This window comes from Echeneis naucrates, chromosome 9 (assembly GCF_900963305.1).
Source record: "Echeneis naucrates chromosome 9, fEcheNa1.1, whole genome shotgun sequence".
NCBI lineage: Eukaryota > Metazoa > Chordata > Actinopteri > Carangiformes > Echeneidae > Echeneis > Echeneis naucrates.
This window is the reverse complement of record NC_042519.1, coordinates 10,442,877-10,458,631: the sequence shown is the minus strand read 5'-3', so window position 1 is coordinate 10,458,631 and position 15,755 is coordinate 10,442,877. Positions and strand designations below refer to the sequence as shown.

The following is a 15,755-nucleotide window of genomic DNA, read 5'->3' as shown; positions in this document are numbered from 1 at the left end:
GAAGAAGGAAATCAAAAACAGATAATGGGATGTGAAAAATGGTTAGCAATAATGTTATGTATCTTGGCGCTAATGAAATGTATAACTAAGAAGTTTAACCTTGTTAAATCAATGATCTGACCTTAAGGAAACGTGTGTTACTTTTATTAGTGTCAGCTAATAAGACATTTGGTGCATTAGGACTGCAGCTAGTGAGACAGGTCCTTACATGGTTCAGCCTGTCTGTATGTCGCAGAGACACTTGGTAAAATCCCAGTTTCCATTGATTTCCCCACATAGTGGTGAATTCGGTCTTGGTGTTTGGTATTTTTGCACAATGTCTGGTTGTCAAGTGCCCGCCACCTGCTGCCCTGCTCATAGTGTGGATGGGGGCAGGGTCGGGGGTAAAAAAAACATTTAGATTCCTTCAAACTTAAAGATTTTAAGACTTAGAGAAAAAATTGTTGCATGAAGGGTACTCACAGATCTTATACCACATGGAAAAGGAACTCAGGAATTCTCATTACCTGCTTATTGTTCTGTGAGAGGAAGATCAAAGTGGATTCTGGTGCGGCACTGAGGTGGAGTGCCCTCCCCATCAAAGTAAGGTGGCCTTTCTTGGAACAAGTCCATGCCTGGCTGCTTGATTCTCTGCCAACGTTCACTGCTGCTAGGCCATGAACAGTCTCATCACCTTCAGCCCCAGAGATGCAGGGCTGTAGGAGGACGCCTTCATACTGCTCTCCTGGGGCACTCAGACACTCCCCAGTGTGGCGACTGCTGAGAGCATGGCTCTGAGGGAGCCAGTGCCATTCCTGCAGGGATGAATATGGGTCGCATTCTCCCAGGGAAACTGTACCTCCCAAGATTCCTTCTTGCACCTGAAGACATTTGCCCATGAGCTTGTTCTGGATCTTAAAACCTGAAGAGGCTTTGGAGGACACACACACACAAAAGCCAATGGCTAATCATTTCTCTGACCTCATTATTCTGAACATCTCAGCAAACCCATACAGATGTGGAAAAAGGAATAAAGTAGCGTATCATTTATTGAGTGAAAGATTCAGAAAACAACAAGCTAATTCATTTATTGTATTGAACTGAAATAATATTCCTGAGGTAAAATATTGATTTGTTTACAATCGGCATTGTATGCTACTTCAAATGAGCTTCGGAGTAGGGGACAATATAGATTTCAACAGAAAACGACCAAACTCCATTTAAGAAATGCCAATTTTAATTTTCCGTAGCCTCTTAATAAATCTGTCTCATAAAATTTTACTTCAGATACTCTAGAAAATTATTATTATTATTATTATTATCATAGACATTGATAGTTATTGTAATTAATAATTATCAAAGAAAATGTCAACACTTTTAGCTCACATTTAGAGACATTCTTATGTTAGAGGATAAAGGAGACAATTCAGCTAAACTGATACATTTTGTAATTTAATCCCAGCAGCCTTAACCAACCAAGTATTAATTTAGCTAATTAATCCATGTTTTTTTCACTTTAAAACTTAGTTTCTCCGACTTGAACTATCCAACAAGATAAGTTACAGCTCATCGACACTAACAACGACAGTGAACCGGTGTCCGTTTGTTTAGCGCATAAAATTGAACAATTTCCAGCTATCTGACCGTGAAACAGCTTAAGTCTGCATTTGTCTTACTTCCAGAAATGACGGAGATCAGCAGACAGGTCCAGAGGAGCAGTCCGTCCACGGCCATGTTGACAGGCGGACACAGCTTGGACTCCCGTTTCTATTGGCAACAGCTACTAGTGCAAGTGGGCGGGGCCAAAGCTCCGCGCAACCACCCTGATCGTCCATCACATGGATGGCTGAGCAGAGAGGCCAAGCTCTCTAAAACCGCTTTTGAACCCGAGAGGAGCCGAGGGGAGATGTGCTGCTGTCAGTGTTAAGGTCCCAGCTTGCATTGCTGCTGCGTACTGTCTGACTTTCGTAAAATCACATTTTCTTCACCACAAGCACACGCATGCAGACTCATTGTTTAACATCATGGCGGACAGGAAAATGTGCTTACTATCAGTGTGCTCCAACTCCATGGACTACCAATTAGATTTAAAGATCATAAATCTGTTATAAGGAGAAAACATTGCTCCCAAGTTGAATAGGATTGCCCACTCGTTACTGTGAGGAATGGGACAGCTTTTGGGCCCTGTGTGGTCACATGATGTTTTTCTCTATCGTGGGACATGTGAAAAGCCTTGATGGAAATAAGTTTATTCTGCAGAATTAAAACAGTTCTACTGTTATTTGCCAACAAAGTTTATTCCCATTTTCAGGCAACATGCAAGGTTTCATGTACAAGTCAACGTGATCAGTTGGATTCTACAAGAGTCAATCTTAAGATTGTAAACAGTAGAAAGCGAGGTCATTTAAAGGGTATAAAATAATTAACAAATTAATTAACAAATCAGCATCTGTATTGAGTTTAAGAAATCAACTGAAAATATAAGTTGTTACATCCGGAGTAGAAGTGCAATAAGTAAGAAGTTTGCTCTCTCCCTAGTTCCTTCACCAAAGTCTAAATACTAAAATGCAGCTAAAGGGAAATAATTTAGTATAGCAAAATGTGGTGAGATCACACTAAACTAAGAAATATAGCTCAGGCCCTTAAGCTAAAACCACAAAAACAAACAAAATAGACAATTAGAATCTATTTCCTAATAATGAACTGACTAATCCCTATGTGAAACAAAGAGTAAATACAAGCAGGACAATTAACACAAATTATAGAATACACAATGTCCTAAAATAAAAAAAAAAAATAATAATAAAAAAAAATAAATAAAAAATAGTGGCTGAGGAAACTATGAGGTATTGCTGTTGGATAGCTACACACAGAGTTCTGAAAGCTTTCAAATGGCAGGATGTTGCAAATTAACTGATCAGTTGCAGGAAGGAACATGGCACTCTCTCCAGTGCAGATACCAGAACAAACTGATCAGAGATCAGGAAATACAACTGGGGTTGCTTGAATCAGTGAGCAGCACAGCCATGTAATTTTGGTCATGCATCAAAACACACACAATCTGTACATGAAAAACTATTTCCCACATTAAAGACAGCAGAATAGACTAGATTGGTACACAGTAAAATAAACACAGGCCACAAGTTAAATTGTAAATAGCAAATATTTTGCTACATTATGAAGAGATTAAATGTCACATCATCGTTCTATTTCTCTTCCTCTTGTTTGTGATTTTTCTGAAACTCACCATTCTCATTGGTGCCATGGAAAGAAGGGTAAATGTCCACATATGATGGAGGTCCTTCTCCGTGTTGAACCAGAGGTGGAGCAGTTGGAGTTTGAAATGGCACTGAGGAGGATGGGAGGGTTGGAGGTGGAAAACTAGAAGGAGCAGGATTCTGTGGCCACTGATTAATATAACCACCCGTTGCATTCTCAGGTTGTGCAGGATATGGTGTTGAGTATCCATAGGGACCAGGACCTGGAGGTGCAGGATAGGGACCTGGACCTGGGGGTGCAGGATAGGGACCAGGACCTGGGGGTGCAGGATAGGGACCTGCACCTGGGGGTGCAGGATAGGGACCAGGACCTGGGGGTGCAGGATAGGGACCAGGACCTGGGGGTGCAGGATAGGGACCTGCACCTGGGGGTGCAGGATAGGGACCAGGACCTGGGGGTGCAGGATAGGGACCTGGACCTGGGGGTGCAGGATAGGGACCTGGACCTGGGGGTGTTTGATAGGGTCCAGCAGGGAAAGCAGGGGGAGGGAAGTCGCTGTTACCTGGGCCCCCAGCCCTTGAAGCCTGGAAATTAGCAAAGCTAGCAGGAATGATGACTAGTGGAAACACCACCTCTGGATCAATGGCAAAGCTGATGTCCAAATACACCTGGGAAAGGGAAGCAAACATTATTGAATCTACAACAGAAAGTTTTAAATGACAAATATTTATGAATCAAGTTGATTGTGGTGACTGACAGATAAGCATGATTAGTATTTAATATCATGTTTGGGCTTGAACTATAATTTTACAAGCATTTACAATCATTTTAATGTTATACGATTTTTCTGTGCTGCAATCACACAACTGCCAAGTATTTGCAACAGGAACCCTTCATCCCAGTCAGAGTTGAGCTAACACCACTATTTCACAATTGCATACCTTGAGGTAATAGCTGTTTGACAAAATGTCGCAATTTTGGAGAGAGTAGACGGTGTCAACAGGAATCTGCATTTGGCAGGAGGCAACTGACTCTGTGTTCGCTGCGATAGTCTCCCCCACACCTTTGCATAAGCTTGTGTCTTGAGTTTTTGTTTTACCAATGGCACGGTAGACAATTTTCTGTTGTAAACTGAATTTAGCTTTAGTGGCTTTAGAAGACAAGTTGTTGATTTTGGCCTCAACAGACAAGATGTCACCTGTCAAAAACAAACAAAAAAATTTAGACTAATTTTCTTGGAATATGGTGACATTAGCATGGACATAACACAAACAACTCTGCAAACCTTTGCTTTGATATGTGGCAAACATGCAACATTCAAACAATTTAACTCGGTAAGGAAATAATGTACCAAATAAGGATTGGACACTAGTTGACAAGCCTTTACTTTCATGTCTCACATTGAAACTTTCTAGGAACATGAATTAGAGTGGCCTTACCTGGGGCACAAAACATTTTGTTCAGTGAAGCAGACATTTGGACCTGTCCTTTAGAAAAAGTTCCCACATCCTTATTCACTGAACCATACTGAGGACACTAGAACAAATAATAGAAATAACTATTAATTCCAAAAACAGTTTAATCTTTGCTATGGTTGAAAGTGTGATGACAGTAAGTCATCACTGGAAGCAGTCAGTTAACTTCAGCTAACCGTGTGCTATCAGCAGCAGTGGAAAGAGTACTGAAAATTTGTACTCCAGAACAAGTACTGCTACATTTGTTAAATTGTACTCAATTACAAGTAAAAATTACTCTTCTCAAAAACTACTCAGAGTGTTAATTACTTTTTAACCGATGGATGTTTTATTGCATCGGCAATAGATTTGATTCATCTGTATAAAATATCTACGTACAAAGCACAATTCTCTGACAAACAATGTATAGAAAAATTACATTTGTAAACAAATGCAGATATAAAGCAGGGATTTTGTTTGACAAAAACAGTTTAAACCTTTCCCAATACACTGCGAACAACAGGCAGGTGTCTTAAACTCTTTGACATAATCGACATAATAGCATTTCTATCACACTTCACTTTCTGAACCGTTTCATCAGTTTCAGTAAGAGCTGGTTTTCCAAGTTTTCAGAGGCTATCCGGTTTCATTTGGTCTGATTATTATGAGGAGTGTAAAGAGTGTAAACACACACTGTCACACCATTCCAGTCAGCCTCAATTTATCCAACTTTAATACTGAAGGACGCCAATCAGCAGGAATAATAAAATAGAATAGGCAAAATTACATCAATACCGCACGCAAAATAACCATGTGGGGTTTGCACAAAAATTGCAAGAGATTAGAGTGAAGTGGATGAATCTGTAAAGGGTTGGGCCTGACGCTTTTCATTACACTAACATTTTCATTCAGGTGTCTAAAAGACAGAGACAGAGAAAAAGGGACCCCTTGCTCGTTAGCCTATTGTTGCGCTATTTACCGACAAGCTAACATGACAGTTGCCGAAGGATGCTAGTTCCGCCTGATTCTAAACACGTCACTGCCATCGAACCAATGGCAGTGACTTGTTTTGGCCAGACTGACATTAACACCTCCTCCGAGGTTGACGGGCACGCCTCGGCTGTTGCCTCCATCCACCTGCGAGGCGAGCGGAAACGAGCGGCTGTCCGCGTGACGTCAGACACTGCAGGTCGCGAGGGCCAATCAGATATGCGCGAGCTGTAGAGATTTTTTTGTAGTTGGTTTAAATCGCTTATTTTTACTCTGCAATGGCGGTTATTTCGAATGTAGCGAGGCACAATGTTCAGAAGAAAGTATACTCCAGTAAAAGTACAATTTCTGATTTTTTTTTTTTTTTTTTTCAATTACTCAAAAAAGTACAAATTACACAGAAATGCTACTCAGTTACGGTAACGAGAGTAAATGCAATTCATTACTTTCCATCCCTGGCTGTTAATTTACGAAATCAATCGATGGACTTGCACAATGTGGCCATCATTCTCAGAGTGCATAGTCAGATCACTGTCACCAGACAGCCCCCAGCACTCCTATGCCCATTAGTGGTTGCACACAATTGCTTGGGCGTGCCATGCGCATCCTCACCATTACATGTGGAGATTGCATCAAGGACTTTGAGAAAAAAGTGAGGGTTTTTCCTGCTTTGGAGGGCATCCGCCAGCTCCTGGACAGCTTGGCCTCCAGCGTGTATGCGACCGATCCGTGAATGGCCTTGAAGGAAGACGGCAACTCCCTGTGAAACCGACATATTTTCACCCATGTTTTGAAAGCAGACACTAACACATACTGTGTTAGGGTTAATGCTCCTGCTTACTTACCCATTTGGCAGTGTGATCCTGAACTTAAAGTTGTGGACCCCTTTGGACAGTACAGTGTCTACAAAATGAATGGGAGTTAAGGCCGATAAGCAGATAAAAAGTCATATGGATGCCTTATTATGTTCAGGTAAGCCATGAAGGTGCCATACTACCATGTCATGGTTAATATAAAACAATGATCGGGCTCACCTGTTTCATTTCCGGTTAAGGATTTTTTGATTTTGAAATACTCCCTGTGGGCACTGTAAGACCTTCTGTTGTCTCCTGTCCCCTCGGACCATCTGACATGTGCCACCCCCTTGGCTTTCACGAAGAAACTCTTCACCTTGGTGTCTTTCTCCAAAGTCAGGGTGACTCTGCCCGACACGGTGTCTCCTTCGGAAAAAGTGCCCTCTTCGTTCAGGGCTTCATAAGTCAGATCCAAGTGCTTGATCGGCGACATGATCCAGCTGGCGCACGGAGAACCAATACAGCTTTGAAAAAGCGAAAGTACATCTGGCTACGCCCCAAGCCGGAAGACTCCTACGTTACACCATACCACTTTACAAGATCACCTGGGGAATATATGCATCACAAACATATGATGTGTACCTGCTTTTTCAAGTTCACGCAGTTTAAAAGGAACTGCGATCAGAGCTTGTGGGAACTATTAAGCAAGCATTGTACTCTGATCTAAGGCTGTAGTAAGATAGAGGGAATAATCAGCTACCATGGCACCATAAATAACTCAGATAGGTATAGTTCATACATGACCTGATTTATCCTGACAAATGTGGTGTAAATACATATGAAGTTACTAGCAGCTAAGATTAAATTACACTTTTTCTGGCTGCTATCAAATGGCCAGATTTATGTTCAGTGAATTTTATAGTTAGAAATTGTTCTTATTAATTTCTTATGCTCTTTTCAGGTTAAACTCCTCCTTGAAGTTAGGAAATGTTTTAAATATTTTAGATTCCATCTGGGGGTGCTTGTGACAATCTGGTAATCGCACTGCACGGTGAAGATGACTCACACAAACCAAGAGATTCCCAGAGAAACTTTTCCTGATAGTTTTTTACTCAAAGACGACACTGGTAGTTTGTTAGTATAACAAATCAAGTTTGCAAAGTCTAATTTTAAATGACAGGCAAAATTCACTGCCTCGTGTTAGATCCAATGATATATGATGATTGACGACTAGGATATAAATGCATAACACGTATTTGGCATCTTCCTTCCTTCTTTCCTTCCACTTAGAATACTGAGGTACTGAGTAGGTTTAACTATAAGGCAGCAAAATTGATCAACAGCACACTTTGAGTTAATCAAGGCACGGAAAACACACAGTGTATCGTGATAACTGAGGTTTGAGAGAGTGCACTGTAGTAGCTGTACAAGGCTACTTGACGACCTGACAACTGACCATAAAACTTTAGCATACAATGCAGTCCTAATAATTGTTTACATGCATAGAGTACATACTGGCATATTGGACATGTTGCCTGTTTCATTTTAACTGCATACTTCACGCTGAACGCCAATAAATGGGACAGGCTTTAAGTGATATGATTTTGCATTGTTAACGATTCTATTATTTCCCATCAGATGTGTCTGTATCTGAAGATGGGAAGAGGAGGGAATATGCAGGAGGAGGTTCATCTGATTGGGACAGGAAGTCTGTGTTCATCATCGGTGCAGAAGGCAGTGTGTTGTAAGCTGGAGCAGTTGGGTACATGTTTAGTGCTGAAGAAGGGGGTGGATAGATCTCTGGAGCAGAGGGGGTTGGATGAAATGCTGGAGCAGGAGGTGGTGGGCGAAGCACAAAATTTGATGGCATTGAAAATGGAGATCCAGCCGGCTGTGGCACTGGGTGATTGTAGTCCCTGCTCATGCGTACTGGCTGAGCTGGGTACGCAGGTCGCTGAGCAACATACATTGATTGGTAGCCCCGGGATGTATGTCTTGAATGTGGAGATGATGGACCCATTGACATTGCTGGGGGAGAGAAGTTGCTGGTACTAGGACCCGCAGTTGCCCAAGCTGGATATGGACCTGCAGCCGTAGCACCCTGAAGTTGAGGAGCTAAACCCAGAGGAAGAATGACCACTGGGAAGTTGATCTCTAGATCAAAAGCAAAACTGATGTCCAGATACACCTGACAAAAAATATCACATCATTAGTAAGTGATGCTTTACTTCAGTAGCAGTGTTATAAAGCAAGTTAAAACAAATCAATGGATTTAGTTCATTATGCTTTACCAGATTGATACACAATATTATACTACTGCATACCTTTAAATTGTACTTCACTGAGATAATGTCACAGTTGTTGATGGTTTGTATCTGATCATGGGGAATCATCATTCTGCATTTGATGCTCCTTTCTGTGCGGGGTCGAATGCGGTTTTCAACTGCCTTGGTGATAACACTGCTTTGGTGCTTGGTGTTGTTGCTGGCATGGAACACTACATTCTGGATTAAACTGAATTTGGGTGTCATCTCACTGGATGATGAATTATTGATTTTTGCCAAAATTTGCACAGTTTCTCCTGTGAAGAAAACATACATTTTTCAAATAATTTTAATTCATTGGTAATCGGGTGCCACAATAAGAAATGCTGCATTACATGGTGGGGAGATGCTATCCTTACTCCAGCAATGGCAATCTGCCCACTGTGTGAACAATATTTAGAAAGTCAAATATGTCCTTTTACATTTCTGATTTTATGTATGCAAAGTAGAACCCTTCAGAAACCACCTGAAATTTAATGTCAGTACCAATTGTCTGTGTTTTGGATACATTTTTCACTGGTAATTGACTGATAAAAGACTATTTTGCTAGAAAATTTAGCCTGTTAATAGTAGGGCAGTATCAATAATATTGAGTCAGCTATAAAAAAAAAAAGAAGCAAGCTAGACTAACAATAACTATTCTCCACAATACCAAGGCACAAGACTTGATACATTTAAATGGTGCTGAAGGAAGATTTTTCCTACCTGGGGCATAACCTGTTTTGTCCACAGTGACGTCCATCTGTACACGCCCTTTGGAGAATAATCCTATCTCTTTGGATTTTGAAGCAACTTGGTGCGTCTAAAATGTAATTTAGAAGGAAAAAAAGAACTTATGATCCGCTTTCATCATTAAAACAACATATAACTTGATTTAAGAGTGACCACTCTGGAGCAGGGGAAGACATCAAGGTCTTAAGGACCACAAGTGAGTACCACTAGACGCTCCTTTGAATCTCATTACTGTACAATATGTCATTGTGAGAATCTTTTAATGGCACGTTGCTGTACAGAAGAATAATTCATCAAGAAACTTTTCACAGCAGGAAATGTTCATAAAGCTTCCAATGAAGTATTAGCTCAAGTACTCCAGGAAGCCATTCTAGCGTGTTGCATTGCCCAATAGATGGACCGTGGATCTGACAACCTGACAAGGAATGCATCAGTACTATCATGAAATAATAGTTTCTCACTTCAACATGTAGAAAAGGGTAGTCAAAATGGTCTATTGCCTCAATAATACTGAGGTGGTAGCACCACAACTTTGGAAATTGAATATATAGACAGATAGACAGATACCTCATATATAGACTATATGAGGTATCTGTAAAACTAGGTAAACGTACGGATAAATGAATTTAGCGCAGAGAAACTGTGATACCTATTCTTTTCAAGTCTGTTTTTCCCTCTCGACAATAGCCCCACAAAACATAATACCAAAGCTCATTGGTGAGTCACAGCATTGCTGTATAGCAGACACTTACAGCAGTGCCTGGAATTGTCTGGATTATCAGTGTCGACTACTACCCTCTTCAGCCTCTTCCTTTTTTTGCACTGGAACAAAACACTTGTTTTGGTGCCATCACTCATATGACTTAAAGCTACACTACATACAAGCAGGTGAACACGTGCGCAAGGGTGTGTGTGTGTGTGTGTGTGTGTGTGTAGGACTTATAACTCTTGTTATGCAAACCATACTAATCAACGGGTACAAGTAATGCAACACTCTTATCCACGCTATACTACCCATAATTAACACTGTATATTTTACACACCATGAGAGACAGGAGGTCTGGGAATGACTTGGACACAAATGGTATATTCTTTTCTACTGTACTGTCCATCTTCCAACTCCTGGACAGTGAAGCTGTGAGCTTGTAAACAATCTTTCCGTGAGCCCCCGTGAAGGATGACGGCATACTTCTGTATTGGAGAACAAGCAGATTAATATTAATACAAAACAAAAAAATAAGTGACATTTACAGAATGTGGCAGGAGCACACTATTTGGTATTGTTTCTTTAAACTAATTATATTGTGAAAGTACAAAGATTACATTTTGATAAACGGCCTTACTGTACTTACTCTGATGGTATGGTAAAACTAAATTTATAGATATGGATCCCCTGTGGAACAACTGTGTCTGAAAGGGAAGAAATATTACAATTAGTAGTGGCAGCTAGCACTGTAGTATTGTACTTAATTACAGTTTTTTTTAAAATATATATTTCACTTTCATATTACCATTTAATAACTATTCTCAAATATTTCTTCTGGATGTGGCATATAATTTCCACTATATTAATGTGACAGTTGTAATTTCATCAGTATTAACTGGAAAGATTTAAAGACGTTCACTTGAGTTTTGAATATGATATATTTATCTCAGAAATATAGGCTGTGATTAGGCATCTCACATGAACAAAATGTACAATGGCTGTCACTGGACAAAACAGGAAACGCGCCAGAGAAAAACATGGATTGAGGGCATGTAAAACTACCAAGACGACCGCTGCCTACCATTAGGATCCTCTGGGATTAAAAACTGCTTCAGTTTGAAATATCTCTTGTGGGCAGAGTATGTGTGGTTGCGATCGTCCCTCCTTTGGGTCCAGCGAACATCGGCATCTCCTTTAACTTTAATGTACAGCTTTTGCACTGTAGTCGCTTTGTATAAATTCAGTGTTACCTCTCCAGTAATAATGTCGCCCTCCGAAAAAGTCCCGTCCTCATTCAACGCGTCGTAAGTCATCGTAAAGCTTTTAATGGAAGGCATTGACAGACGTAAACAAAGACTAAGTGTGACAAATGATTAACCAACGATAGATGTCTGATTTAGAAACGTTTCTTCTATATACTACTATAGTAAAATGGCACCCGTGGCTGGTCGGTCCCCCTAAACAGTGAGAGGTTGTGGGACACGCCTTAAGAAAGTCTATTCAAAGACCTCTACTGCCATCTCATGTACAAAGGGGAAAATGGCGTTTCTGGAGCCTGATGTGTACCCTGGAGGTGAAACCAAGAGAAAGTCAGCCAGGCCGTGTGCTGGGTGAAAGTATAATGGGACAAAAAGCCCGTCCAGTTCTATTCTCATAAGCACATGATGAGTGAGACGAAATTGTTTCATATGTATTTTCCTGATGAAAAGCAAACCGGCTGTATTCATTCATTCATCTTCTACCTCTTATCCGTTTCCGGATCGCGGAGGTTGCTGGAGCCAATCCCAGCTCAGAGTGGGTGAGGGCGGGGCCACCAGTCCATCACAGGGCCAACACACACACACACACACTCACACTCAGACCTACAGACAATTTAGAGTCACCAATTAACCCAAACATGATGTCTTTGGACGGTGGGAGGAAACCCACACAAGCATGGGGAGAACATTCAAACTCTAAACTGAGAGGCCCCAGGCCGGGAACCGAACCCCCAACCTTCTTATCGTGGGGCAACAGTATGAACCATGCTGCCCTAAAGTGACTGTATTATACTAATTATTATTTATGTCTTTTTGTTATAATCACGACCCCATTATGTAAAGTTTGGAAAATACATATCATTTCCCCTTCACGATGGTTATTAATCCAATGAAAAGTATTACGTCTTGACAAAAACAAAAACACAAAGAAACCTTTATTCTGGACGTCAACATCTACTACGGAAAAAGAAATAAAAAAATGCGATTGTGATACAGATTCTTTCGTAAAATTGAAATGGACTTTTACTATATATTTTATTTCATGGCCAAATATATGTAAAATGCAGAGCACAGGAGAGAGCATGGATGTCGACGATCCTCCACCAAATTAGTCGGATTATTCGGAATATGCGCTTTCGTTGTGCTCCGCTAGCCGACGGCTAACCACAAGCTAGGTACCTATGTCCACCACAAAATAACTTTAGGCAGCATAGGTTTCAAATGTTTCACAAGCGTTTAAAAACGACTTGTCTGTGAAAACTGGGGTTTTCAGCGTGATCTAACAGAAAGGGGCGACAAATGATAATTTACCAGAGATTAAGTAAACACTACAAACCCGAGTTTCTGTAACGCAACTCAAAATTTCCATTGGATGGAAAGTTGATTGACAATAGTTTTGTCCAGTCAGAATCCAGGAATCCAAGTCATACATTTATATAGTTAGCAACCAAAACAGGACCGATCTTCATTACTTATCGTGTGTTTAGTTAAATTAGACCATCGGAATGGCTGTTCGGCATTTAGCTGTCCTGTTAGAGTTTACGCAAAGTGACGCTCTCCCATAGACTTTGGGAGAGTCTGGGAAAAAAAACACTAAACACAAAATGTGGACAAGACAAAACAACAGCAGATGTTATTTTACACTCTCAGGGATACAAAGAGATTTGGCGAATTAACGAAAAGTGTAGATTCTTTTCCGCCCGGTTAGATGCCGGTCCAGAGTCCAGACCAGCAGGAGGCGCTACTGCACCAATTCATTGGTTACCAATCAGCAATAAAACGGAGGAGGAAGTCGCGCCTTAATTCTCGCGTTAATGTGTAGCGTTTCACTGATGTCTCCGATCTTGGGTTCCCCGTGGATTTTTCTTTTTGTGTTCCCGTGATACAGTTAAACTCTTTCGCGGAAAAATTGCCAACTTCCTAATATACGGCGGAGTTTGGTTAAAGTTGTGTTAATTATTGAATCGCAAAATCGCGATTTCCCGGAGGGATCGTGAGCTGTCGGTCAGCGTTCCTCACCAGTAAGTGTTGCTTAGGCTGGAGTGGGTCACCTGACCTGCAGACCTTGATTAGATTTGAGTTTAACTTGTGATGAAAATTAGTTACACGACACAAGCTAGAGAAAGCTGCACCCCCCCCCCCCCTCTTATTTTTGGTCAACTCTTCAAGTATGAAGAAATTGATGCTAAACATTGGTTAACAGCTGTAATCTGAGGATTTTTAAGATTGCATCTGGCGTTAATCCCTTGTGGTATAAAATCTGCCAAAATGTGCTGATCATGATGTCTGCAGACACAGCATTAAAGAGATAGCAATGAATTCAAGAGCTGATCTGACAGGCTGTGAATATTTATCCTACAGTCTGCGAAGGATCCTGGAAACAGCTTTTTGTCATCAGGCCTGGCTGCTACTGCCACTTTGCAGGTAAATTGCAGTTGACCTCAAACAACTTTATTTACATCTCCCAAATACCAAAGTGTATTTTAGCATAAATTTGGTCAAATTGGAAAAGTGATTGTTTGTTTGTTTGTTTGTTTATTTATTTATTTATTGAACGTTTTATGTAGAAATAATCTGACATTTTGCTCTCTGATTGTGCATTGATATATTCTCTGTGTTAACTTGCAGTGACATCTCCAAAGGTTTATGGACTTCTGACTATACATGTATTTGTGTCATTTCCAGTGAATATCAAATGTCTATTTGGTTTAGACCAATCAGTGACAAATTGGAAATGTAAAATTAGACATAATCCTGATAATACACAGTGTGTGCGTTTTATTTTTTTTTTCTTGAATGATAACTTAAAAAGCAAGATATTTTAAATATGGAACTATAATGAAATTGGTATTTAATGTGGATTTGGAACACATTTGACCTTGTGCTCATGCAAAGTAACAGCTGATTGCTGTCTAAACTGATGAAATTGATGAAAACAAAGTTTCTCTCCAGCAATTAAAATTCTGCCCTTCTTAGTAGGCGTTTGACAATCTTTCAGAAATGAAGACAATTAAAACTCATGCACGTTTACTATTTCATTTTGTTGCTGAAAAATAACGTAAAAGTACAGTAGAGGTTACCTAGATATACCTAGACTAACATTTTAGGCTTCCACAAACTCAGGCTTCTGTTCCCTATCTGTGGGTAAAGTCATTAAAAGTAACATTGAAACCACCAGCGTTCAAATTTTGTCCTAGTTTACATAATAAATTAACCTAAATCAGCCGTTGTGGTGTCAACATGCTGTCAAAATGCTTTTGTGAAGAGAGTATGTTACAGTGTTTGTCAATCAAATTGATTTAGATATTTTTTCCTTATAAGACCGGCTTTGATTTATTCAGTTTTCATGTCCCATATTTCTGTTGGTAAGGTATGATAGAATTGGCGTTACTTGTCAAAAGTGCAGCATACAGCTCAGTTATTTTAAGTGTCCACTCAGAAGGAGAATGTCTCTGTAAATGCCACCAGATTCCAAATAACCCCCCATTAAGAAAAACAAAACTGAGGAGATACCGTGTAGAAAAATGTTTAAAAGTTTCCTTTGTAAAATCAACATCAGAATTTGAACAGTAGCTGTTCATAGGAGCAATAAAGAGATTGTCCAATTGGCATGATAAGTTTTGTGGTGCGACATGTTGTGCGTTTTCTAATTAAGGGTGCCATTTGTATGACAAAAAACATACAGCTCTGGCATGGTTGGTTCTACTACTGATAATAATAATGTGGTGATGTGAAAAAGGCTTTGTGTAATTGTATTTTAAAAAACTGGTGCCCCTCTGCCTGATTATATGGATCGATGGCTAGCAGATCATGGCAGCAGCTTAGGTGCCAATCAATTGTGAGCAGAAAACGCGAGTAAATGTGGAAGGAATATCAAAGTAATTAAAAGTAAGGAAAGTGAGCAAATCAAGTCCTGCTTAGGGCCTTATTAAGCTAAGGACAGCCCTGCATGCTTTGAAATTCGTCTACATAAGAGCGAGATGAAAATGTCTGTTTGGCAGAGCTTGATAACATTCGTCTGTGATTGACTGGGGAGGGCCATCTGTACCAAAACAGCAGATGCACATTCAAATCAGCTTCCTATACCTCATTCTGCAGTGCAGCTTTTTTTTTTCCTCCAAAGTTTGGAATTTTTCAAGAATTTACTGCAAATACACAGCCGTGATTTTTTTTTTCATCTTTTTAATTTTTTTATTATTGGGCTGGGATGCGCACAAAGTAAAAGTCAGTTCTGTTATAAAATAGTTGTTCTTTTGTAATTGATCTATTAATGGCAAAGACTTAAATCACATCCCTTA

General features: G+C 40.2%; 2 protein-coding genes across 3 annotated transcripts; both read right to left on the bottom strand.

Moving 5' to 3' along the window:
• Nucleotides 1-2,263: 2,263 nt before the first annotated feature.
• On the bottom strand, nt 2,264-6,950 carry LOC115048988 (arrestin domain-containing protein 3-like). The gene is made up of 7 exons (XM_029510895.1): nt 6,677-6,950; nt 6,488-6,545; nt 6,255-6,402; nt 4,638-4,734; nt 4,140-4,396; nt 3,704-3,866; nt 2,264-3,460 (listed from the first exon to the last, which is right to left on the bottom strand). The coding sequence occupies exons 1-7, from the start codon at nt 6,927-6,929 to the stop codon at nt 3,186-3,188; spliced, it is 1,251 nt and encodes a 416-aa protein (XP_029366755.1). The 5' UTR covers nt 6,930-6,950; the 3' UTR covers nt 2,264-3,185.
• A 578-nt stretch (nt 6,951-7,528) lies between these two features.
• Nucleotides 7,529-11,627, bottom strand: LOC115049220 (arrestin domain-containing protein 3-like). Of its 2 annotated transcripts, none has more exons than XM_029511258.1 (6): nt 11,280-11,627; nt 10,845-10,902; nt 10,536-10,683; nt 9,466-9,562; nt 8,761-9,017; nt 7,529-8,624 (listed from the first exon to the last, which is right to left on the bottom strand). In XM_029511258.1, exons 1-6 carry the CDS (start codon nt 11,533-11,535, stop codon nt 8,061-8,063), a joined length of 1,380 nt encoding a protein of 459 aa, XP_029367118.1. In that variant the 5' UTR covers nt 11,536-11,627; the 3' UTR covers nt 7,529-8,060. The 2 variants fall into 2 exon arrangements, with proteins under 2 accessions (XP_029367118.1, XP_029367119.1); XM_029511259.1 differs by having other exon boundaries at nt 11,449-11,626.
• Nucleotides 11,628-15,755: the final 4,128 nt, after the last annotated feature.